This window comes from Varanus komodoensis, unplaced genomic scaffold (assembly GCF_004798865.1).
Source record: "Varanus komodoensis strain SLA01 unplaced genomic scaffold, ASM479886v1 scaffold77, whole genome shotgun sequence".
Taxonomy (NCBI): domain Eukaryota; kingdom Metazoa; phylum Chordata; class Lepidosauria; order Squamata; family Varanidae; genus Varanus; species Varanus komodoensis.
In genome coordinates, this window is record NW_025336442.1 from 1,878,403 (window position 1) to 1,904,126 (window position 25,724).

General features: G+C 55.7%; 1 protein-coding gene across 1 annotated transcript; it reads right to left on the reverse strand.

Moving 5' to 3' along the window:
* Nucleotides 1–411: 411 nt before the first annotated feature.
* Nucleotides 412–25,230, reverse strand: PTPA (protein phosphatase 2 phosphatase activator). Its single transcript, XM_044453149.1, has 10 exons — nucleotides 25,164–25,230; nucleotides 20,646–20,746; nucleotides 18,603–18,689; nucleotides 15,023–15,148; nucleotides 13,988–14,105; nucleotides 13,569–13,668; nucleotides 13,078–13,202; nucleotides 12,299–12,399; nucleotides 2,627–2,734; nucleotides 412–896 (listed from the first exon to the last, which is right to left on the reverse strand). The coding sequence occupies exons 1-10, from the start codon at nucleotides 25,186–25,188 to the stop codon at nucleotides 822–824; spliced, it is 966 nt and encodes a 321-aa protein (XP_044309084.1). The 5' UTR covers nucleotides 25,189–25,230; the 3' UTR covers nucleotides 412–821.
* Nucleotides 25,231–25,724: the final 494 nt, after the last annotated feature.

The following is a 25,724-nucleotide window of genomic DNA, read 5'->3' on the forward strand; positions in this document are numbered from 1 at the left end:
GACAGCTGGGCTGATGGTCCAGCTACCTTCCAACGCACCCAAAGACAGCGACCCTAACCCCAACCCTTTCCCCACTACAAGCACCAGGAAAACAAAAACACAGAAAGATGCAGGCACATGCTTAGCTTTGCTCTTCCACACCCGACAACATCAAGAAAGCTGCATTATGCTGATACCCCCAAACCCTCGGCTCAAGTTTCTCCTTCAGCCACTCCAGCACTAATCTCCTCATAGATGAGATGTCCTCAGCCTTGGACTCCAACTCCCGGCCCGGCCACTAATGATGGGACCTGCAGTTCCTCCACACACCTCAGGGGGAAGGCGGCAGCAGAGCGGAGTGGAGTGGAGCGGAGCGGAGCGGAGCAAACACACACATGTGCACGCACACGCACACACACACACACCATGGAAGACTTCTGGCAGGCCGAGTTTATCCCCTCACTTGCATCTTCCCAGATCAGTATACAGCAGGACTTAAACATGAAAAAAACAAAACAAACACAAGCGCGCCAAACATGTCAGGACAAAGGACAGCTCGGTGTGTGTAGATTGTCATGTTCCGGAGTCAAGTTTAGCTCTTCCGCCGTGATTTCCCCCCTCGTATCCCCCCCTCCTTTTATCGCCATGAGATCATACAAGCGCTTCAGAAGCTCTCCTGGGCCGCTCCTTTGACCCAGCTTGCACTGCAAGGATGAGGGCGCAGGGGTGGGGGGACACGGCGTGGCCCCCGAGGGGCAGGATGGCGGGGAGGGGAAGAGGCGTGCTGTGGCTGCACCCTGCCACCCCCTGCACAAAGAAAACGAAAAAAGAAAAAAATCTCCTTAAGATGCAGCAGGCTGGATGGGAAGGAGGCTGCCAAACTTGAAATGCTGGATCACGGGGAACTTCTCCAGGCACTAAGAGGAGGAGGAGGGCGGATATGAAAGAAAAAAACAGAGACATATTTCAGGAGGAGCTGCAAAAAGCCATGCTTCCCCCCGAATCATCTGCATGTCTCGAGGCCGGCAACCCCTGCCAGGACTCAATGCTGGGAGGTGTAGAACCTTTTTCTGTCTCTTTTCAGTTTTGAGTTCCTTAAACTTAACGGCAAGGACCTGCAAGGCTCTGCTCCAGAACCGTGGTGCCCACAGGCCCAGATCCGGCTGACCTGGCTTCCCCCTTTCCCCGACCAACCACACATCCCTTAATGCTTTCCCAGCTGTTGGACAGCTGCTCCCAGCCTTCTGAAAGGTTGAAATGCCTCTCTGAAGGTTTCCTTTTAGGCAGGAAGGAGAGCGTCCAGCTTAAACGGGAGGGCGACTGCAAGGTAACAGTCCTCTCCCACCGCTGACCCCCAGCCACAGCAGCCGCCTGGAGGCTCCATTCTTCTGCCGTGACTCGCACCCACAGGCTGACCTTCTGCGAATTTGTCTGATCCCACCCCATAAGCCACCTCAACTACCAGCCAGCTAGACTGAATGTGCAAATAATGTCTTTGCTTTGTGTGCTTTTCTCCTGGACCGGAAACTTCTGCACAATCTGTCTCCACCCTTCCCTGAATGCTGCCATCGAACTCGAGAAAGAAAGATTCCCACCATCGGTTTTCTGCACCCCACGTCTGCAAGCATGTAGACAAGGCTCCACGAGTCATGTGAGGGTGCACCTTGGACTGGCACCTGCCCCACGGCTGCTGGGAGCGAGGCCCTTCCTCCCCCATCCCATCGTGAGACTCTGGACATACAAGGCGCATGACTCCTCTGCTGTGGCCAGATTAAAGGAGGCTCGTGGCACGAGGCCCCCCTTGCCGCTGTTAAAAGCACCTAGGCGGGCTTCCTGAGTCTTTTCCAGGTATGGTGTGACATACGGATTTCCACTGCAGCATTCTTTGCAACTTGAGGCTTGAAGGTACGCCACCTTCCATATGAATTTATGCACCTCTTCTATGTCGTGTTTTATGCACCCATTCTTTTTCTCGTTTTTGTTTTTAACGAAGAAACGTTATGCCAACTTTACAGATTAAATCAATGTGATGACATAGAAACACAGAAACAGAGCGAGTCAGAAGGGCCTCTCAGGCCATCTAGTCTGACCCCTGGTCAGCTCTGCTCACGATCTGCCCACCATGTGCATGTCTAGCCTATCATTATTCCTAGGTTTCTTTTTTGTGTAACTTGTTGAATTCTTAAGAAATACCTGTTATTTTATTGGAAACCAGATTATCTGAGGAACCTGCTAGAGCAGAGGTGTGGAATCTTTTTGAGTTTGGGGGCCATATTCCCTTTGAAGAAGCACTCGGGGCTGCATTCCAGGGTGGGAGAGGCCAACGGCAAAAGCGGGGCAGCCCAAAATGCAGCACAATGAAGCCACTGAGCCTTGCAAGAGACATTTCAGTATTTCAGAATGCAGGGGGCAGGATGCTTGGCGGCTGGGAGAAAAGGGGGATTATGTGGGGCAAGTCCAGAGGGTGGAATTGGGAACGCAGCAGTGCCAGATTGGCCCACAGGCCAGAGGATCCCCACCCCCACAGGAGACCAACAGAAAGCCCCGTGGGAGCAGCCAGGGCAACTCCTCCAACCTGGTGCTGTCCAAATGAGTTGGACGGTAACTCCCAGCGTCCCCAGCCAGCCGTTCCTCTGCCTTTGCTCACCTCAGCTTTATACATGCGGATGAGGCCCTGGTTCACTTTGGACCAGGAAGGGACTGCGCTGATGTTCCACAGCTGGTTGGAGTGCTCAGCAAACGGGCCTGTTTTCATCTGGAAGACAAGAGAGCAAGGACAAGCAGTAACGCCGGGTTAGATTTCACCAGCAGGACAACCCTGAACCCCACATTGTGCTAGACTCCAAGGAAGCAGTGATACTGGGAGCCGAACCAAAGGGCTTGTCAGGATCCAGGCTGTTCTGGGGCTTCACCTGAGGGCCAGGGCCAGGATGCTGCTGTAGGCGCCTGCCGAGAGCCCCAGGGAAAGAGCGGTGGAAGCGCCGGCGCGTCCCTACAGGACGCGCCTCAGCAGCACAGGCCCTCCCGAGAGCCGGACTCCGCTCCTGCCCCTTGGCTGACCCTCACCACGTGTCCTGCCCAGTCATCCTGGCTCATGGGACCTGCACCCTGTTGCCCTCCTGGTTCTTGGCCCGCGGCCCGTCCACAGCCATGCCTGTGTTTTGCCCTGATCACACACGCCCAGCTCCTGCTCTGACTCCGACTGGGCCTGTGCTATGGCACCTCCCACGGGACTCAGGGCCCTGCCTTTGCTGCCCTGGTCCGGGGTCTCCTCCTCGTTCTTGTGCCCTGCCACCCACGCCCCAGCCCCTGACGCAGACGCAGGCGCACACCCCAAGGTACGCGGTGACTTCCTGGGCTGGGTGCTCTCAGAGTCCGACCAGCTACTGTCGCCAGGTGGCGGCTGCCATGGCAGGTCAGCTGCGACCGCCCCGTAAGGGTGCCATGGCAGAGCATCCCCCAGCCCCCGTGTTGTGACATGCTGGGCTAACGATGGGTCTCAAACAACTGTGCACACACTAGGTATCAGGGTCCACACCCTGTGGGGGGCAGTGGGCACGGCCGGACCCTTGAGGGCATTATGGGCGCTGGCCCTGCACATGCGTGCGAAGCTGCCATGGTCTGCAGGAGGGGGGCAGCCTGGCTGGCCACGTAATGCCCGCTCCCCGGGAAGCAAAGCAGATGTGCCTACGGGCAAGTCCCTTGCCCAAGCACTGAACTCCACCGCAGGGCTGGAGCACGAAGCCCCAGACACAAACACTCCTCTGCGGGAAAGACGGCTCTGGGCAAGGGACCTCCACAGCACGGTGCCTTCCCAATTAACTGCATTTAAAATCAAAACAAGCATCAAGAGGGAAAGGAAGCCAGGTGGGTGTCAAGAGAGGTGCCTGCCGGCTTCCAACCAGAGATCCCAGACTTGGAATTGAAGACTGTGCTGTCTTCAAGACACATTCAGCCCAAGAGTTTCATCTGCTGCAGTTCAGTCTTTTAACTCAGCATCTGGTTTACTGACAAGACATCACTCTGGTTTTCTAAGAGGCTGCAAACTGCCTGGAATGGTTCCTGCGTACATTTTCTCCTGAAGAAGTTTGAGCAGCCAACAACAGCATCTGAAGTCCATGGTTAAATCCAGAGAACAAGACTCTGGTTGCACCGTCAGAACACAACTTGCTTCTCAGGGCAGGAGGGGAAAAATGCAACCGAACATGCCGGGGAAGAAATTTCCATGACGTCACAAACCGCAAGGCCACAGCCCGGCAAAAAAGGAACTCCAGGAAGACAAGGCTCCTCAGTCAGGGCAGGCGTTAAAATAACTCTCACTTCCTCCTTCACCTCCTCCTGCCGAGATCCGGAAAGCACCAAATGTTCACAGATGCCCACCCTCCCAGAGCAAGAGGGGAAAAGAAGGCTCGCTCCACAGCCGTTCCTGGGCTCCCGGAAGAAGCCGAACGAAGGCTCCCCTACTGCACGGCGCACATGACACTATTTCGGAAAGCCTACGCAAGGCAGGGGCATTACGCATGTTTGGGGGTGGTGGGGCAGAAACTGCTCCGAGTTGCAGATCCTCTGACCTCTGAGCTGAAGGACTGAGGGCAAACTCCCCACAGTGCGCGCTTGCACGCACACACACACACACACACACCCCAAAAAAAGTTGTATATTTCTACCCGTTCCAACAGCTGCAACGGATGCTTAAGTTCTGCTTCCTGTCAGCGTTCTTGCGAACCAGAGCATGACTGGCAAACCCTTTTCCCGGTGGGCTAACACCCTCCCTCCCTCGCCCACCCACTCCAGTCTGGCAGTGCCTGCCCGCATTCCTGAAGCAAAGTCAGGCTTAGTTTTTTTTTTAAATGGCATTCGTGAGAAACTCTTGCGTCAAAGCATCTGTGCTCTTTTTCATTGTTGTTCTAAACGCAAAACAATTCAGTCACCCCACAAAGCACCTCCATGGGTCACAGAGGCATGGAGGGAGAGTCGGGCCAGTCATTTCTGGCCACCCTGCTTTTCAGCAACCGAAAACTCCTAGTCCTCCAGGATGTTCAAGGGTGTTCAAGGATAGGCTAGACATGCACACGGGAGGCACGCTGTGAGCGGAGCCGGCTGGAGCCGGGGGTCAGACTAGATGGCCCAGGAGGACCCTTCTGACTCGCTGTGTTTCTATGACTGGAGAAAATAGGGTCATGAAGAGGTGTTTTCTCCTAGCCTCTCTGCATACCAGTAGTTAGAATGAATGTCCAGTATCAGAGGGGAGGAAAGGAGGTCTACCTATCAGTTTTGTTATTCATTTATAGCATTTGTACACCACTCCGCTATCTAATCAGATCTCAGAACGGCAAACAACAACAAAAATGAGGCCGATGAAAGAATGAAAGCAGTGCACTCAAAACAGGGCAATGTGAACAGCGTGCCCAGTCAGTCGGAAAGGCTTCCCAGGACCAAGACGTCTTCGACAAGGGCCCAAACAACACAGCAACTGAGTTCAGACAACACGTAAGCCATATTCAAGGGCCGAATGTGGGTTGCCACCCAACCATGAGTTGTTGAAACGTGGGTTGTCATGTCGGCTGAAGCCAGCCAAGGTAACAACTCGTACTGAACAACCCACCATTCCCAATCCAACAAGCTACCCACAGTTGTCATGGGTTGCTTGTGGTTAACAAGCTGTGCCTTGTTAGCACAGCCAAGTTCAGACAGCATGATAAATGTGGGTTACCTTCATGAAAGACCGGCTCCTGCAGGAGAGAAAAACTGGCGGAACTGCACGCTGCTCTCCTTCCTGTGAATCAACCCAGCTGCCGGACTCTCTGGGCTCCCTGGGGGCCGGCGCTGGGCACCATCACGAGCCACGGATGTCAGTTATCCACTTCAGGTTTCAGTCTAAACTTTAAAGGAACTACCCACCGTTCCGAGACATGGGTAGCTCCTAAGAGTTTGGACCAAAACCTGGAGTGGATACCTGACCCTACCAACACAGGAGCCCCCACCCCCACTGGAGTTAGGCACAGCTGCTGAACTGGGAACAGAGACTCTGGGCTTAAGCAGCTGGGCCCAAATCTGGGCTGGATCAGCTTTGCTGGGGGAAGTGGTGTTACCCCCCCACCTCCCCCCCAGCAGTCCCTCCAGCCCTCTGGGGATGCTACACAAGGGGCTCAGCGAGCCGCCAAGCCAAGGAAAGCAGAAGTACCACCCAAGAACGGAGCCCTTCTGCCAGTGCAAAGCAGCCACAGAGCAGCGCGGGCTCAGCCATCCAGGTGGCCACCTGTAACCAGGGCTAAGCACGGCTGAGGTTCCTAGCTTAGGCAACTCCCCGCTCGGCCAACCGTCGGTCCAAGGGTTCCTTACATCCTCCATCAGCGCTGAGCGGGGAGCCCTTTAAACCAAACCTATTAACGTTAGGTTCGCAACGCAGAGTTTCTGAGCGTGGTCCCGCCTAGGCTGTTTCCTATTCGCTCCCCTACCTCCTCCTCTTCGGACGTCAGCTATCCAGGATGGCCAGTTCTGACCCAGAACTCTCGGTCAGGGTTGTGCCCTCCCCATACTACGGGCAAACCAGCAAACCCACATCTGTTGAGGTTCTCCAAACCACACCTCAAAGCGTGTTCCAGCACATCTGCATCAGATGGACTACAGTTTTCCATGTTCTCCAAAGGGATGCAGTTCTCTTTCCCCCCACCCCATGCGTGGGCACACTGGAGCCGTGGGTATGGGCCACGGGCATGCCACAACGCAATTGACAGGGTGGGCCCACTTGCCCCGTTCCCGTGTGGCTGCCACAAAACACTCGTTCCCCAAAAGAGGAACTGGTGCGTCTTAGTGGAAAGTCACTGGCTTAAGAATCCAGTGAGAAGGAAGGAGGCACCCGAGTTCCAGAACGCCCAACCGCTCCTGGGAAGCCACATGAAGGTGGCCCTGGGGGGAAATGCTTTGCTTTGAGCACGCCAACCACCACTTTTGGAAGGAGGGTTCCGTGCAATTTTAAAAATCCTTTAGACACAGAATAAAAATTGGGAAGGGAAGGCGGCATTCCTGGCAGAACTGCAGACCCCAGGAGTAAAGGGAGTTCGGTCACATGTTCCAAGAGTGTGCTTTTTGTGCGCAGTCTTGAACGCGTCTCCACAAACTGCTCTGTGCACTCCGAGGCGCCTGGCTCTCGCCTGCAGTTTGCGTTTGGGTCGGTGCCTGTTGCTGGGAGGTGCTGCCTGGTCAAAACCCACTCGAAGCAAGTTTCCCATGCAAGCCTCGCCAGTCCACCAGGCACGCGGTCTCTCCCAACCCGAAGCCTCGCAGCTTTGACGGGGACGGGCTGTCTGCGGTGCTCAAAGGGGGCGGCCTCGAGCCAGCTGGGGAGGACGGTGGGGCTCAGGCACCTGCAGGATCCAGAAGCCAAGCAGCACCCTGCCTGAGGGTGCAAGCCACTTCCCAAGCTGACATCTGCTCACGCTGAAAATCTTGCTATTGTGTGGAGCTGGGAATGGGGAGGCAAGAAAGGGAAGAGGGAGAGAAGGGAGGTGGAGGAAAGCCCCAAACAAACCTCAGCTCATTGGAGCCACAAAGGGAGAGAAGAGAAGAAAGCAAACGAACTGGAAAGGAGAGGGGGAGCGAGCGAGCGAGAGAGACGAAGCGAGAGAACTGCAGCAGTCCCGCAGTGACCCCAGGGGAACGGAGTGAGTCAGGGCAGCCATATTGAGTAGGAAATTACTCACAGACGCTGCGTTCCTGCTTCTCCATTCCCAGGAGAATCAGCCTTTTGTAAATGGTTCCTCTGTCAGTTAAAAATAAAGGAGGGGGGAGAGGGGAAGGCAGTTCAGCACCTTCCTGTCTGTTGCTTCCCTTCCAGCTGAAATCTGAGCCCAGCCTTCCCCAAGCTCCAAATTTAGAAGCCAGACTGAAATTGGGAAAGCAAAGAGATGGGGAGGGAGATAGAGCAGGGAAGGAAGGAGGAAAGAAAGAGGTTGTATGGCCTATTCCAGGCTTTTTCATGCTCCAGATTCACACGTGGCAAGCAAACGTGCCGTCCGTCCCCAGATCTGCAGGCGCCCGTGCCCTCCGACCCGTGCCTAGGACACTACTTCATAAGGGGATGCTCTCCCAAAGATTTGGCAGGGTCCCACCTATCAAAGTGAGGGGTCCCGGCTTTGCAAGCGAAGGACCAGCCACCCCGAGGCGGCAGGAAACACTGGCTGAACAAAGGAACAAAGCCACGCAGAGAGAGAAGCAGGTCTGGCGTGGGAGGGCTCGGGGAAGCGTGTCTCTGGAAGACCAGGGCTGCGCAGGAACCGGTGGAGAAAAAGTGGCTGGCAGGGCCCCCGTTCACCGTCCTTGTGGGGCCCAAACAGTAATTCGATCAGCCTTTCCCAGCCTGGGTTGCCAGCTGTGCTGGGGCTACAGTTCCCATAATCCCCAGCTAACTTGATGCCATGGATTAGGGGAGCTGCAGTGCGACACGTCTGGCAGGCACCAGTTTGTGAAGACTGATAAGATGGAGGAGATGTAAGCTGCCTTGAGCCCTTTGTAGGAAAAAGGCAGGATATAAATCGAAAATAAACCAGGCAGTCTTTCGTCTTCAAAGAACCACACACAAGCAGGGGGGATGGAACCCATTCGTGGCAGCCCGTGCCACAGCCAGAGATGCGTGGACAGGCGAGCCCCGAGCCAGTCCAATTAGCACAAAAAGAGGAAGCCTGGAAACGAGTGGTTCTACCTAATGGCCCGATTGTACACAGAGAAGTCCGCATTTCGCAAGAGAAGCGTCTGCAGGTCCCACACAAAGCCTGGAGCAATGTTTGAATTTCCCCCAAATAAACAGTTTGATCAACAGTCCCGACCAAGGGAGTTAGCCCAACCAGTTGGGTGCATTTATGTATCAGTGAAGGCTACCAGAGTGCAGGAGAAGATAACCATGCATGCATGATGTTAGTGGTGGTTCTGATAGTGGGAGGCATGTGTTTTAAAGGTTTCTTTGCTGGATCAGAGCAGGCAAAAACAGTCCCCCTGCTGCCATTTTGTTGTAATGCTGGTGCTCTGCCACTAGGGGCCGGTAGAGCAGCACTGGTGCCCATGCCTCTCACAAGTGGTCCAATACTGCCACCTAGTGGCTGAGCACAGCAGAGGAAGAAGACAAACGACTTCTGTTGGCAGCAGGTACAGGAAGCTGCCGCCCCCACACTGCAGCCTGCAGCCACAACCAACAAGCAAGCAGGGGGCCTGGCATGGGGCGGGGCAGCTGCAGCTTCAAAACTCCTGTGATCAGAACCACCAGGCAGGAGTGGAAGCAGGGAGGAAGCACAAGAACCTTTGCAGACAATGTTTTCTGGGTGATCGGCTCCCAGAGCATCCCTTTCAACGCCATGCAACAGTACCACCAAAAGCTGGGAGCTGGATCATAAATACACATTACCCCCTTGCTGCCCCAAATGTGGGAGTCCAAACCCGCTAACAACACAGCACATGTGTTAAGTTAAAAGATGCTGATACGTTATTTGGGCCCCATCCATCACAGGGACGTCACGCCCAAGGACTTCTCAGAAATGCAATCGGTTGACCCAGCTGTGCTCAGTCCAAGCCAACCCACAGGCACATCAAGACCGACTCACGGCCAGGGTTTCAGGCCAGAAACCATCCCATTCTCCCCAGGCAGTGACAAGCATCGACCCTCAACTGCTCGGCACCTACGCTCTGAGCCACCCAAGCTTTCCAAGGTGCCTGCAAGAGCAGAAGGAAGCATCCCTTTTCACACCCAAGGGCGGAATTCACGGCCAGCAGGATCCACAGCAATAGCAAGCTGGAGTCCAGCCCGGGAGAAAAAACGCTTCTGGCTGAGCTGTCGGCTCGCTGGGTGGCCTCAAGCTAATCACAACCCATGCGTTTTTTGCCCCTCCATAAAAAAATAAGGGTAACTACAACAGTGATGTTAAAAGCTTAACAGGAACAACATCCATACAAGAGAGTGTCGAACAAATAAGGACTCCGTGCAGCAGGGCCGTGGGGCAGCCTCTGGCTTGCTCCACGGGCCTCCTCTGCTCACCAAAGCCCCAGTGGGAGAGCCACCTGGACCCACAGAGCCAGGCTGTCCGGGCTGAGAGGACGGAGGCATCACCTAATGGCCCCGGGCACTCACCATTGCTATCCATTGCTTTGAACTTTCTCCCCAAAACGTCCCTCTCAAGTCCAGACTGAGTGGACAGGCGGTCCTCCTTATGCCACTGCCCCCAGCCCCAGGGGGCAAAAGGGTCCCAACTCCCAAACCCTGGGCCACGTGATGCCCCCCCCCCCGCTTCATTCTGCCCCTCCGAACCTGCACGAAAGAAGGAAGGCTGACAGAAGATGAGGTAGAGTTTTTTTGCCTGAACGATCTCCACACTGGAATTTCAGTCACCAGAAACCACGTCCTGGGAGGAGACATGCGTGGGGGCAGCCCACTTCGCAGTTCAGAGCAAGCTTCTGCCCCAAGCTGCCCTTTTGGCATGTGGCTCTGCTTGGTGGGCCTTGGATTTCTGGTCAAAAAAGAACAACCACCCTGCAAGGTTGCCCCATTTTTGCTTTTAACTCGCAACACACAAAACAGAGTATCAAAGGAAAGCATTCCCACTAACTCCATCAACTAGCAGAATTAGATCTCTGGAAGTTTGGGACTTCAGCTCCTAGTAAGCCTTGGCCATCGGCAATGCTAGCAGGGGATGATGGGAGTTGAAACATCTGGAGTGCATCTTCAGGAATATGGGTCCAGCATGTCTCAGTTTGGGGGATTTGCCTTCCTAACAAAACTTTTTTTCTAAAAGCAGGTTTGAGTTAGATATATTTTACTATTTCACCCTTCATATTTATTTTGCTTTGGTTTTAATTAGTACCTAGAATTGCTGTTGTTTGCTTTTTGGCCCAATTTTAGGAAAGATGACATCAGAAATGAATCGTCCTCTTGCATGGAGCCAACATCCCACTCAACAACTGGCCAAAGGTTTAGACCAAGTTTTGAAAACCATGGAAGGAAAAACATTGTCCAAAATAAAACCAGGGGTGCTGAAAAGGAAAAAAAGAAGGGGGGGTTGTGAATCAGAGCCTGCTCTAACCCCACAGGACCATAAAGCAGTTTCATGGCCATGAGATGGCACTGCAAGAGACAGGTTTAAATGGTGCAGCACTGGGAGCACTGGGACCACCAGCTCCCGGCACCCTCATCCCAGTCAGCTCTAGCTGGAGCTAGCTGGGCGAACCAGGAGGCAGGGGCTCCGCGTATCTGAAGGGTGCCAAGCGGATGGAATGGCTGCGCCTGAGCCTTCTGCTTACAGCGGTGGCCGGTGTCCCACGACATCCTGTGAAGATGCAAAGCGCGCCTCCAACAAAGCGGCCAGAAAACACCTCTACGCACACACTGGTTTGGGGGGGGGGGTCTGAGGGGTGTGAAGAGAGGTGCTTACAAAAGCTGGTCAACACAGCAGCTGAACCGCCCCCACCTACTGACCCCCTCTCGGAGGCAGAGGGAAACCCCAGCAGATCCACCTTGCTTTTCGATAGAATGCTCTTGGGGTGGGCTTTGTCTTAAGAAAATGTGGTACAACTCAAGCCAGACCAACAAAATACCCAGTACCCCATGCTTGGGGGATGAATGTGAGCTGATGAACTGAGCGACTCTGGTGGAAACAGGAGCAAACATATCATCTGAAACCAGCTGTGTTAACAAGCCGTGTTAGCCACAAACAAACCATGGTTTGTAGTTGGCTGGTGAACCATGGGTTGTTCGATATGGTTTGCTCTCTTGGCTGTGCTCAGACGTGACAACCGTGTTTCAGTTCAATGACAGCCCACCCTCAACCCCAGCAGCATGGACTATTGTGCCATCTGAACACAACCACTCAGACTGTTCCCCAGCTGACCAAGCAGGAGGCACAGGTTACTCTGTAAGTCACCCCCATCCAAAGGAAGACCCAAACAATAAGTCTAGTGCTCAAAATACATGACAAACGCAGTACAAAAGGTGAGACACGGGTCCCCTGCTTTGCTGCATTTTTACAGAACATTTCAAAAAGATTAGGCTGTTTAAGTGGACTATACTCCATTCCCCTTTCTTCCTACTGTCCTTTTTCTTAATTTCCCCATGACTCTCTTTTGTTCACTGGCTTTGCAGTGAACTTATTTAGAATATTCAAAGTGATAAATAAGGTAGGAAAGCAGGTAAGCGCAAGGGGAAGGGATAGGACAGGAAAAAAGGGAGGAAAAATACAATCGGACATAGATAGCTATACTTTTCTATGTACTCATGCCTATTTAGAAAAAAACTATTAAAATTGATCACAAGGGAAAAAGCAGGGGCCTCTAGTCTTACCTCTGTAATGAACTGGATGCACTCAAGAAACATGTAATCCTTATGGTGCTCATTCACCACTTTCTCATCAACAAAATGACGAGGCTCCAGGTTTGGATGATCTGCAAAGAGAGGGCGGCATTTCAGAGCAGCTTTCCCCCCGACCCCCCACGACACCTGAAACAACTGTGACGCTGCTGTCTTAGACCGAGCCAATGGAGCGACTTGGGACCAGGCACGGTTCTCTCGGACTCTCGGGCGACCTCACAGGGTCATTGCTGTCGATGAGATTGAGAGCAGGAGCTGAATGATGTAAGCCACTCTGAGTTGCTCATAAGAAAAAGCAGGATAGAAACCTAATAAATAAAAATTGATGAAAAGCCATGGCTTATGTCAGGGATAAGGAACCACAGGGCCAAGGGCTAAATTTGGCTCCTAGAGACCCTCATGGGCTCTTCTCCTGGTCCAACCCAATTTCCGCGTAGCTTTTTCCTCATTCCGAAAGACTGAAATGTTCTCCTAGGCCCTACTTCCTGGCAGAAAGAACCTTAAGCTAAAACACACCCACACCTTTGCAATTTTGACCCCTCTTCTTTCGCCTCTCCACCCCTGGAGCATGCGCCTGAGAGAACACGAATACAGAACTCCAGGCCTGCGAAGCAAACCCAGCCCACCCGGGGCCCCAGGCCAGCCCTGCAGAGGACTTCATTTTCCTGGTGAAGCCCGAATTTTTTTTTCAGCAGGACAAAATAACTCTGCCTGGCAGGGAGGGGAGCGGAGAGGGGCCCCCGGCTGCCCACCTATCAGCTGTGAGCTGCCCCATATGAAGGGCAGGAACTGAAAGTCATCCAGCCCCCAGACGCCCTGGCTGCCAGCCGGCTCCATGCGATAGGTTTTCTGGAGCTTCCGCATCACTTCCAAGTACCTGGAAGGAAACATCAACAACCAAAACAGAAGGTCAGCTTCAAGCTGGTGGGCCCAACCCTTATTCCCCCAGTCAGGAAGCGAAGACTGATGCAGCCACCTGGGCGGCCCGGTCCATTCTGCAAGTCCTTGCAGGGCTGGCACAGGGTCTGGCGGTTCCACACCCCTGGAGCAAGATGGCGGCACGAGCCACCAAACCCCGACAGGGATGCTGAGGCAGAGTGGCTGCCTCAGGCCTTAGAGAGGCCGTGGCCGCCGCAAAACCGAAAATGGGAGACTTCCGCTGCTCCTGTGTGGAGCTGCCGGGCGGTGCCCCCCGCAGAAAGGGCACTGGCGGGTCCTGCTCTCGCCCACCCCGGGGCTTCACCTGTTGAAGACTCTGAAGACGATGGCGAGCTGGTCATCCACCCGGAGGACACCGATTTTACAGAGACAACAGAGGAAGGCGGCGAAGGCGGCCTCGTGGCCTGAGATGGAAGCACAAAGAAAACCCGGGTCAAGCCCCGTGGGCTGGAATCCAAGGGGCCCTTGCTATTCGCCCCAAAATCTGCTCCAACTGCCCATTCGGTGCGGGACCTGCCCTTGGGGCTCCAGCACTCCCCAGCGAAAGACACAGGATAGCCAAGGAGAAAGCTGCAACACCGCAGGACCCCTGGCCACGGCCACCGTTTGTGGCCCCTTTGCCGTGAGCCTGTGTCCCACGTGGAAGAACCGGGGGGTGTTCCAGAACCCCACAGGGGGAGGGGGGAAGACGCCAGGCGGCAAGAGCTCTGCCCAGCTAGGTACCTGTCCCATAGTCGATGCGGGTGGAGTTCCCCACCGACTCCTTCAAGTACACGGCCACCTCGGGGATCGCGTCCGCCTGCTGCTTGGGGACCACGGTAGCGACCAGGTTCTCTGCACCCTGCGGAAGGAGCCACAGCCAAGAGCGTGAGGCGGCGACAGAGACCCCCAGGCCCCGGAAGGAGAGGTCCAAGGCAAAGATCTGGGCTGCGTGGCCCCTGGGCTGAGGGGTCTCCATGTTCTTTTAGCTCAAGGGCCACATTCCCCTTGCGGGAGATTCTCGGGGTGCCTTCCAGGGCGGGTGGGGCTGAAAGCCAAAGCGTGAGGCTTGAAGACCAGCCTGTTTAAGCTCACTGCCAGTGAGCCAGTCTTAGGAGAAGGGCGTCAGCTTCCTAGCATGGAGGAAAAAGGTTGCGCAAAAGCTGGGAATGACCATGGCCTTGCGAGCTGGACCTCCGGTGCCCCTGCGCCAGGCCTTCCCCCCTCAGAGGGGCAGTTCCGTCACTTGACGGTAACAGAGCAAATAGCACAAGATGGCGCCGAGTACGTGATTTAAAACAGTAGCAACAGAAACCGCAAACCTTTTGTCCTGGCCGAAAAACAGAGTGGGGCAATGTGCAAATGTGACACTCCAAGCCCTTTCATGCTGATACGTAACAATAGGAAAATGACCATTTTCACTTTTTCATTGATAAATGGGAGAAAAAAGGGAATTCAGGTTGCAAGGAAATAAATCTGCTAGCTTTATTAAGATTTTCCCCCTCTGCTGCCTGTGACAAGGCTACTGCGCCATCAGCAGAATCATCTGGCCTGCCTGTGCCAGACTGGACCCCTTCCTCCTGCCAGGGAAGCGGGCACAGGGAAAAGGGCCGGCACGGGTGCTCTCTGGCGCACGGAAACCCAGTCAGACTGTTAAGGACCTAGAACTCTCTTCTCTTTCAAGGCATCACGGAAACCAAGGAAAGCTTTCTTCTGGCCCTAAGGAGCAGCACCAGAGGCCCTGTCCAGAAATCACACCCAGCCACCCCCTTCACTTGCCTGGTCTAGTTTGGCGTACCACGTCCGGAAGGCCTTGTTCCCAAAACGAGAAGGCTGGTCCACTGGGGGGGTCTCGTCGATCCACCTGTCAAGCATGTTCAGCAGAGCTACCAGTTTTTCGATGGGCTGGAACCAGAGGAGGGTAAGCAGTTAATTAGGAGAAAGTCAGGAGGATACGGCCGCACACCCCGCTCCCGAGCCCGCCATCACATTTCCAAAGAGTCCAGCTCGCTGTCGCTGCACAGGTGCCACAAACAGCTACCCTGAGGGTTCTCGCGTGGACTGCGTATTGCTCCCCTCCCAAGAAGCACGCGTGGCAAGAGAAAGGAGCCCAGACAGGGTCCCTGAGGAACAAGGCAGAAGCGTCAAACCACTTGACAGGGCCCACAGGCTTGCAAGAGAGCAAAACACCCGTGGAGGGGCAGGGGATAAGCCCTCCCGAAAAACCAGTGCCATGAGAACCGAGTGGCCTCTGCCCCACAACCGGCGCCATGAGAACCGAGCGGCCTCTGCCCCAGACCGGTGCCATGAGAACCAAGCACAACTCCAGGATTTTGAGTCCCAGAGTTGGTGTTGGTCATTAGGCTGACCAAACGTTCACCAAAAAATGTGTGGGCTTCGGAAACCTCCAGATCTCTCCATGAGGCAGGGCGTGGTTGTGAAGCCTGCAAAGCTCACACTGTTTGGGGGCCTAATGAAGGACTCAGACTGGCGTGGCCCTCAGAAGCCTGCAGATGACCCATGAGGCCAGTCCTCGCTGCTGCAGAAGGCCAGGTGTCAGTCGGAAGGGAGAAACCGAGGAGCCGGAGGGGTGGTACACGGAGAGCAGCGCTGGGAGAATGGCACGGCAGGCCAGCCGGCAGCCTGAGGAGAAGCGCTCCTGTTAGGCTTTGGGGGTGCAGCGCTCTGCCCTGTGCAGGCCCCTTTCCGACGCAGGTGCTCCAAGCATGAGCAGAGCAGCAGAGAACATCGCACCAGGACACGTGAGACCGTGGCTCCCCCGACCAGCCTGCCCCGCCACCAAGGCCGCTGGAGGAGGCGTGCCCGGTGGTTCTCCAAGGTCTCTGTGGAGTCCACGCAAAGGAGGGCCCTGTGGAGCTCCTTGCCTCTTGATGCCAGGGAGGCACAGGTGCCGTAAGAGGGATGGATAGCTCAACCAGCCTTCCCTGACTGAGCAACTGTGTTTTTATGGGTCTTATCAGATTTTAAAGGTTTAACTCTGTATTTCTATTGCTGAAACAGACACAGACATGCAGTATTAGGACCTTTGAAATCAGACGATACCTATAAAAATGTGCGCTGGTCCATCTAGGAAGGCTTACAATAGTCGTATTAGCGTTAATTATTAAATTCTTATTTCCCTTGCATCATTCAGGGCACAGATATTTCATAGGCTGCAGAGCGGCATGTAATTCCGCTCTGTAAATCGAATCTGCTGCTCCACCTCAAAACCGTGGCAGCCAAGCTTAGCAGCGGCTCCAGGCAGGAATTCCTCCTTGAGGGGAGAAAGGAAGGACATGGCAGCTCTGACTTTGCCGGAGGCATTCGTTCGTGAGAAATCTTCCGGTCTCCCAGGCCGGAGCTCCATCCCTCAACTCTTGTCAGCAGAAGGACGGGAAAACTGCCGAGGCTAGCAACTTCTGCAGCCTTTGACGCAACACCCGAGGGGCGTTCGAAAGACAGCATTGTGCCGCCCGCAAGCCCAGAGAGCAGAACCCTCTTCCTTAGCAGATGTGCTGGGCCACAATTCCCATCAGCCCCTGCCGGGGAGGTATTTCATCCTTTCCAAACGGGGTGGGAGTAAAAAAAAAAAACACTGCACAGAGCTGGGAAATCACCCCAAAACTGGCATTCAGGGAAAGGGGTGAGGCTAAAGGGAAATGCCAGGAGGCCCAGTTTTGGTCAAGGGCTCTGCACCCCAGCACTAAGGGCCAGGCAGGCACGGAAGCAAGGCCGGCCCAAGGAGGGGCTGGCCTCTGAGCGCCTCTTGGCTCACGGCTGTGAAAGAGCCCGGCGGTTCACCCCTCGCAGTTCGCCCGGCACAGCACCAAGTCCCCCACCGCAGGACCCTCCGTGCCAGCTGCAACGCGGCTGCGAGCGGGGCGGCCCTCCTCTCCGACCGCCTCCCTTCGCACACCACTGACACAGCCGTGCAAGGCTCCATCTGGGAGGGGAGGGGAGGGGAGGGGAGGGGGAGAAGTGACAGCCACGTCCCCCTTCCCTTTGCTCACCAGCATGAAAGAGGCTTCGTAAAGGGAGCCCAGCTGCAGAGACCGGCAGACCAGGCAAAGCAGCCGGGGCAAGCGCCTCCGTCGCGTCAACACATAATTAAGAGGAGGCACAGCAGGGCGTCTGGCGCTCCAGGCTCTTCTGGGTGGGCTGGGTGGGGGGCTGATTAACATCAGGCTGCTCGCCGGGGGCTCGCAGAACCGTGGCAGGAGCAGAAATGGCGGGCAGCCTCCCCGCCCCACAGTCTTCCTGGAAGCAGGAGGCGGGTTGGACGAAGGGGCAGCCTGTGCCACGTGCCCAGCTGGGCAGGCCTCTCGCCCGGGCCCAGCGGTGCCTTCCTCCCCATCGGGACTTTACCTGGGGAAGCGCCAACCAGGGGCTGCCCGCCTGACTCGGGCCCTGGCCTCTGGGACTCTGAACCTCCTGAGCACCAAGCCTGGGGCACAAAAGGAGCCCATGTCCAGCCACTGCCACCAGCTCAAGGGAAAGGGATGCGGGGCAGCAGTGCCAAGCGGCAGATCCAGCCCGCCTGGCACTGCCAGCCGCTCCCCCAGCGTCCCCAGACAACCCCTGCTTCCTCCTTGCGGACCTTGGTTGGTCGGTCTCCCAGCCCTCTGGGGGCCCCCGCCTTCACCTCCCTCACAGCCTGTTCCAAATGGCTGACACACCTCTGTGCAGGCTCTGCCCCAGTCCATAGGAGCCGCCAACTGCTACACACTGGCCCTTGGGCTCGAATTGGGGTTAGGGCCCCTTGCTCCGGGCCCTCCCCTTTCCCTTGGCTCCGCCCACCACTCAAACGTGGCCCACGGGATGTCTCCACAGTGGACTTGGGGCTGAAATGGTTCTGCAGGCCGGTGTGTGGTGGAGGCCATGGAGAGCCTGGGGAGAAGAGGCACGCTGAGGCCCCCATTCGGCCCTGAAGTTCACTGGGTGCTCGTGGGCAATCGCCCGCCCTGCCTCTGCCCAGCCCACCTCACAGGACTGTTGTGCAGGCAAGATGGGAGGAGTCAGGAAGGAGGACAGCACACTGGGGCAACCAATAAACGAAAACGTGGGAACAGGCACAGGATCCAGGACCCGACCTTTCCTTTCATTGTTATTACGGGATTTCTTTAGTTGGGTGGCTTTTATAAAGAAGCAAGTTTCCAGCTGTCGAGGCTGAAGAAACAGGCTTCGGAGTTTCTGCCTAGCAAGGCCCAGTCAGGGTCCCCGGGAGCGGCGGAAGGGAATGAAGGGCTTCTGAGAAGATGCACAAAGTTGGGCAGGGAGCACAGGCTTCTTCCAGGCTTCTTTTTGGAAAAAGCAGCCTAGGACCAGGAAGGGAAGGCGCAGCGCGTGATCTTTCGCCCACCTCGGAGACCTTGTATTCACAGGTCAGCTTCTTGCCCTTGATGCCTTCATTCAGCGTGAGAATAAAGCCGATGTAATCCGCGTAAGCCTGTCAAAAGCACACAGAGAGAGTGGAAGGGGGGACATTAGCAGATGGTTCCAGGAAGAGCTCGCAAGCTCCCCGCATCGCCCCGTGCCAAGATCCAGGGGAAGTGGCACGAACCAAAGGCAGGCCTTGGGCACGATTCCGGTGCTGCTCTGCTGGGGCTTCTCTAGCTGGGGCACTCCACGAGCACCTCTTTGCTCGAGAGCCACGGGCCACGGCTGCATCGCATGCAACACGCAGGCAGGCATGGTGGTTGGTGAGGGAGCAACGAGATGCCGAAAAACTGGGAATAAGGAGAGAGACATGCCTGTAGGAGGTAATGAACACACAAGCAGCAAGAGGGAGCGAGGACAGAAAGAAAGAAAACAGCAACTGGAGAACACTGCAAGGCTAAGGGATGGAGGAGAAGGGGGAAGTCGTAGGAGCAGGAATACTCTGACGTGTGTGTAGCGGGGCGGAGGAAGGAGGCAGCTCAGACGAAGTCCCCTCCTCTGCTTGGACCTTCTGGGTCAGGGAGTTCTGACGCAGACTGAGTCGCACACGTGCCGCCCCAGCTGAGACTCTGGATCGCCTTGCTACAGGCCAGAAGAGAAGGCGCCCCACTCCAGAGAGGGTCCAGGAGCACCGCGGTGCTGATCCAGCCACTGCCCGCCCTTCCGTCGCTGCCAGCTTTTTGGGACGGCCTCTCCCTCTGCTACCACGGCATGTGTCTGGCGCTCTCACGGGAGGGCCAGCTGCAGCGATTCGACACAAACTCGCGCAGGGCTGCAGCGAGCCCTGGCCTCAAGGGGCTGGGTCCAGGGCCCCCAGGTCATTGCCCCCAGAGCAGCAGCAAACAGGCCCAGCCTCGCTGCCGAGCCAATACGGGCATCGCGAGGCCCACTGGAGGAGATGCCGAATGTTTTGAAAAATTGCTCAGCTGACTGGGTGCGTGCCTGAGTGCAGATGCTCACTTCCTTTATTTTTTACTTCGAAATCCTATTGTCCTTAAAGCGGGGCTGGTTCCCAAGTAAATGCAATCAGCCCCAGGGCAGCAGGCGCAAGCTCCACGCAGTTCCTGTGATCACAATGGCACCATGACTGCCATGCGCAGAGCGGCGCACGCTCAAGTGCTTCTTCCAAATCAGAGTTAGGGAGGCAGAAGTGTCGCCTGAGCTGCTCTTGCACACGGGGACCAGAGACGCTGTGGCACAGCGTGGAACCACAGTGGGGCAGCGGGAGAGGAGCGAAGGGTGGGCTGGGGCTTCACAGCCGAAGCGATGCACCCGGCCACAAAGGGAAGGCCCCCGCAAGAACGCTCAGGGACTCAAGTTGCCTCACTGCACCCCTGAGATTGTCCCAGGCTGAAGCACCCTGAGAAATGCCTCCTGAGGGAAACGTGCTGAGCGGGCCTGCCCCCTTCCTCAGCGGCCCCCAGTCAGAAGTCTTCCTGACTGACGCAAAGTAGAGAAGTGGGTGCCCACCCACCTTGAGCTGTGAGATCAGCGGGTGGTCTCCAACTGATGGTGGTGGAAAGGACAGCTGGCTCTCCCCAGCCCAGCTAAAAGGCATCACCCTGACAGGCCGGTTTCCTACATGTGGGAAGCATGTGCGTCTTGCGTCCAGGGGTGGCCCTTCCCCATCCCAACAGCCACCCGAGGAATGTCTGTGAAAGCATTTTTCCAGCAAGGAGATAGGAGAAGAAACAAACTGCAGAGGGGGAAAAGGGGGCAGGCCAGCCAAGAAAAAGAATAGATGCAATGCAAACCTTGCTTCAGTTAATATATTCCTGTCCATCAGTAGCCTGGATGCAGAAAGGTGGAAGTAGCTCATTCTGCCAGTGCAGCTGGATTTTTTTTCCTCTTCCCTTCCCAGCCTGTTTTTCTTCTGTGCCATGCCTTTTCAGATGGCAAAGCTTTTCAACCAAAACTGCAGCACAGAAACACTTCAGATAAATATATAAAATGAATGATGCTGTACCTGAGAACGTTTCCACTTTGCCATGTCAGGGACCATGTTGATTTCCTTTCTGGGGACCATGAATTTCTGGCTGGGCGGAGGCGCTGCCCCCTCAGCGGACTCTGCAGGGGAGGGAGAAGGCGAAGGATGAGGCCCGGGACGCCTGGATCTTCCGTACTGCAGATACTGGCGGCGACTGTTTCTTGAGAAAATATTGTTAGGCTGCATAATTAGAGGGAAAAATCCCAGCATGCCCCAGGAGGGTTCCAGGACTCCTTTTGGTCTGCTGGGTACACCAACATAGGATCACTCACTTAATCAAGTGACCACCCTGCTCTTTCGGAAACCCACTACCCATGGGCGGGCGGCATGGCGCCTTCCGGCAGCGTTCCTCCCCGAGGCGATGCGTTCATAGCAAAAGACAACGGCAAGGCCGAGCCTCATTTTGCTCCTGCGCAGCTGTGCTGGCACTACATTTTCAGTGTCAGAAAAGCAAGCCTGCACAGATGCGGAGCATCGGTGCTGCATGCCCCAAAACGGTCCCCATGCGTGCGCGTGCACACGCGCATTTAAATGAAGAAGCAGCACTAAGTAGGTCTATAAGAGCTTTGGCTATGGACGGTATAGAGAAGGCATAAGCAAGCAAGTAAGTAAATAAGTAAAATGGTGGGGGTGGGGGAATTAACAGAAATTCACGAGTGAATACACCTGGCGGCCAAAAGCAAAGGGTGCGCAAAATTGTTCAGTCAAACATCAGTTGTCTACACAAGAGCAAGGAAACGGAACCTGCATGGGCAGGAGCAGTCTCTCCCTGCCACGTGGTTGACGCGATTGGTCCTTCCCAACCTGGAGCACTCCAGATGTGCTGCACAACGACGTTGTTGGCCAGAGAGCCAAAGGGCCCTGGGGAGCTGCAACCCTGCCTCCAGGGACAGCTGCAGCAGCCACGGGGAGACCAGACTGCGAGGAGCTCATTTTACCCTTCCTGGTCAGAAAGGATGCTGATAAGAACCGAAACTGAATTTGGCTGGAAAAAAATTCCTCCTCCCTCCCAGCCCCCTTGTCCTTTTGTGTCATGTCTTCCAGGGACGGCCACGCTATTACTCTTTTTGAGCAGCTTTGGGAACATCTTCCAGCTGAAGAGCAAGGTTAAAAGGCTGTAAAGAAGCAAGCTCCCAGCATGCTGTCTGGGGGATGCTGGGAGCGGTCCAGGTCAGGCCCCCGGCCTTCCTAGCCTTGCTTCAGGGAAGAGCCTCCTGGGCAAATGGGCAGCTCCTCTGACCCACCAGGCTTGTGTGGCCAGGTCTCCCATAAGCAGCGCATGAGAGAAAGCGAGCGCGCGAGCAAGCGGGCTCGCATGGAGAACAGTTCTCACATGCACCAGAGGCGCAGAGGAGCGCCACCTGATGTAATCGCTCTGGGGCGGGGAGCTAGCGTGAACAGGCCCCCTTGCTTCAGGAAGTCATCTTCATGCGCTGCTTCCTCCTCGAGGATGGCACAAGCCGCAGCGCCGCTGGCTTGCCCAGCCGACTCCGAGCAAGCACACTCCGGAAGGGCCCCTGAGCCCTTCGCGAGGGAGCCATGAGGAAAACGCGGAGTGCCAAGGCGCACAGTCAGCAGGCTCCGGCCGCTGCCGCCTCGCCCAGGTGCACGGCTTGGCTCCTTTCTTCCCCACTAGCCGGGAGGGAGACAAGAGCTTAAGAGCTGCTGCGCCTGCCTCCTGCCTTGCTCGGAACCCCACCCGGGGCCTTCCTTTCCGAATTTCCCCACTTTCGGGGATGAATAATGCATGGAGCCACATTGCTGTCTGCATGGTGGCAAAGAAAGAAAGAATGTCTCAGAGCAGACACATTTGCCGGGGAAGCGAGGGCTTGGCTCGCTTCCAACAGAAGCCACAACCAGATCCTCAAAATATCCATCCAAAAGCAGATGGCTTCAAGCCACCAGGCCTGACGTCCGAGACAATCGCTCCATGAGGTGGGCCCCAGTCTCCTGGCTCTCACACTTAGATCTGCCTTTGCACTCCTTGCAAGGAACCCATGACGGCCCACAAGGTCTACCTCCCCCTTCTCCTCAGGACAGCCCTGCAAGGCAGGCTCGCCTCGAGTCAGTGAGTGGCTTCATGGCCATGTGGGGGCCAGGGAGTTCCACAGCTAAATGGGGACCCAAGCCTAGGCCTCTCCAGTCAAAGGCTCTCACCTCTACACCAGCTCCCTGCAACACCATCCTGGGGCTTTAGCCTGCAGCTGCCATCGGTCTGAGCCGGCGTGGGAGCTGTTGGCCAAAGCATCGCAAGCACCACAATTCACGCACCCCTGTACGAGACAGAATCATATGTTTGCATGTCACAGAATGCAAGGGCCAGGGTGTCTGGGGAATCCCAGCCTTGAGAACACCCGCTGCTTCACACAATCGCCAGTGTCAGAGTTCCCACATTTCGTCTCCCTCCAGCCTCACCACTGGCACCAGACAAGCCAGGAATTCTCCACCCTTCTCTGTCCATGGGATGAAGCAGGCTGTGGTCCACAAAAGCAAAGAGCAGGATAAACGCATTCTCAGCAGGCGCCACCGAGATCCTTTGGCCACAGGCACACACTCGTTCAGGCCAAACAGGCCCAGCAACTTCCAGCACTCCCCAAACACACATAGGACCGCGGGGCTTTTTCATGCATAGGATCGCTCCCTCCCTACGCAAGCAGGGCTTTTTCATGCATAGGATCGCTCCCTCCCTACGCAAGCAAGACCCTGTGCAACAACGCAGGGGCAGCAAACTCTGTAGGGCCATTTCTTCCGCCCAAACATGCACAGGGTCTCGCCTTGAGTCATTTTTGCAGAACTCACTTCTCCAGCACCAATCTGGAATTTAAACTGGTTATGCTAGGAAGCCCAAGCAGTAGAGTTGCAGGCATCGCCAGCTATGTTGAATATTCCAGCTTCCTCCAAGAGACCCAAAGACCCACACATACCTCTGCCCATCCTCAGAATGGCCCCAAGTTAAGGAACCTGCTGGAAGCCAGCTGGGAAGGTTCACAGCAAAGCCTGGATGCCCAGCCCTGACTTCCTGCTCCGAGCCAGTTCCCTCCAGACCACCCCAACGGAAACCCCTCTGTGCCTGCTGTCTTGTTAGCATATTGACACCAACCCTGTAGGGAAGGTTAGTGTTAGCACCCTATCACAGCCACGTAGAGGCTGAAATAACATGCCTTGCTGAAGAAGTAACAAGCAGACCATTACCCATGAAAGCCTTCAGGGCTTGAAGCAGGAGGGGAAATCTGTCCCATGAGCGTCATAAAGACAGAACTTTTGAGCTGCAAACGGCTTTGGGAAATCTGCGAATCACAGGACAGAGATGCTGCAAGCAGCAGGTAAGGCCACCAGGCCCAGCCCTTGCTCAGTGCTCAAATAAACAACCCACATGTGTCTCCTAGGAGAAGGGCAACATACCCAGGTATCTGCAGAATGGAAAGCTCGAGTGAGCGAGCCAATGGGCACACAAGTAGGGAACCCAAGCCTCCTCTAGGACTGTGCAGGGAACAGTGCGAATCCTTGCCATTGTTACAGCAAAAGCACAACTCCAAGTACAGCCAGCTGGGGATGATGTGTGTTGTAGTCCAACAACCCTTGTCAGTTGTGTAGAAGAAGGCCAAACTAACTCCTAGCTCATAAACAACTTCAGAGCTCCCTTCCCGAGAACAGGGCAGAGTGACCGAGAAATCCTCAGCAAACATGGGATTGTGGTATCTTGCACTGAAGACAGCTGACCCCAGTTCAAGGACATGTACACTCAAGGGCCATCTAGACCAGCCTTCCATCGCTGTTATTTTTAAAATCCCATTTCTATACCCTCTCCCATAGCCAAAGCACCCTGGGGTTCTATCCAATGTTAGACTCACTCCAGAGTAATCCCACCAAAACGAATGGGGCTCGGGGCGGGCTAGCTGCCAGGACAACCCCATGGGAGGAGCCCACCCCAAATGCCTGCCGGCATCACCCACAACAATCTCAGCCTACCATTATGGGACACATTCTTGTCTTCTGCATATTGCATAATACACAAATAGCATTCCCTGTACACCACCTTGAGGGAGTTTGACCCTTAAGGAAACCCTAAAAGCAATTTAAAATTTACTCATAACATCTATGTCCTCTTCGCCCTCACAAGCCACTCAAGCCCCCACAAACCCCACACATTACATGAAAAAAGGAGAACCCCCACACACATGTGCGCGTAGACACACAAAATCTACAGACCCTACGAAAGGAGAGGGGTCTCACGCTTGGGGCCCCAGTGATGTGGGCATGCATTAGAAGAGGCACCCCCCAAAAGGTGCCACATCGGCCGCATTCCGCCCTGTCCTGCTGTTATGGGGCCCGTCCCCGCTTCCGGTAACAGGCGCGGCAACAGCCGCCACCCGCCACCCCTCCAGCGCGCTCCCTTACACAGCACGACAACCCTGCAAGGTAGGCCAGTGCGAACCAGAGGCAGGGCTTCCCCTTGGTCCGCCTTCTCCCGCCGGGCCCCCACGCAGGGCTTCCTACCCGGCTGACGCTCGCTTTCAGCCATCTTCCCGGAGCCGAAAGGCCGCCGCAACCCGCCGCCGTCGCCTTTCAACTCTTCACCACCTGACAGGAGATAATAACCGTCGGCCCGCCATCTTAGGGACGGGCACGGCCGCTTTTCCCAATGGGCGGAGAGGGGAAGCGAGCTTGTGGCGGCCATCTTAGCCACGGGCACGGCCACTTTCGCCCTTCGTTTCGAAGGCGATGAGTGGGAGAAGCTGCGGCCACCATCTTACTAATGGGCATGGCCGCCTTTCCCTCAAGGGAACAGGAGGGTGAAGGCGCCCGCGGCGGCCATCTTATTTATGGGCACGTTGTCCCGCCTTCCTCGACGTTGCGTGACCACCTGGGGCGAGGGAAACTGGGCTCGTTCTGTTAAGGCAGGTCGCTGCTGCGGCCATGTCAGTCACGGGCAAAGTTTTCTCCTGGCTTTCTCTTCTGGATTTGGAAAGTGTAGTGGCACGCGAGGCTGAGAAACGGGTCCTTTGCTCCCGTTTTGTATTTGCCTTCCCGGCAGGAAATGTTCATAGAAATCCACGA

Bases quoted from the DNA above. Each gene is read 5' to 3' on its own strand.
- PTPA (XM_044453149.1), bottom strand. From the start codon at position 25,188: ATGGCTGAAAGCGAGCGTCAGCCGG. The intron at 18,690-20,645 runs GTACAGCATCAT...TGCTTTTGACAG, and splicing joins CAAAGTGGAAACGTTCTCAG to GCTTACGCGGATTACATCGG. The intron at 14,106-15,022 runs GCAAGTGAAGGG...CTCCTTCCGCAG, and splicing joins GGTACGCCAAACTAGACCAG to GGTGCAGAGAACCTGGTCGC.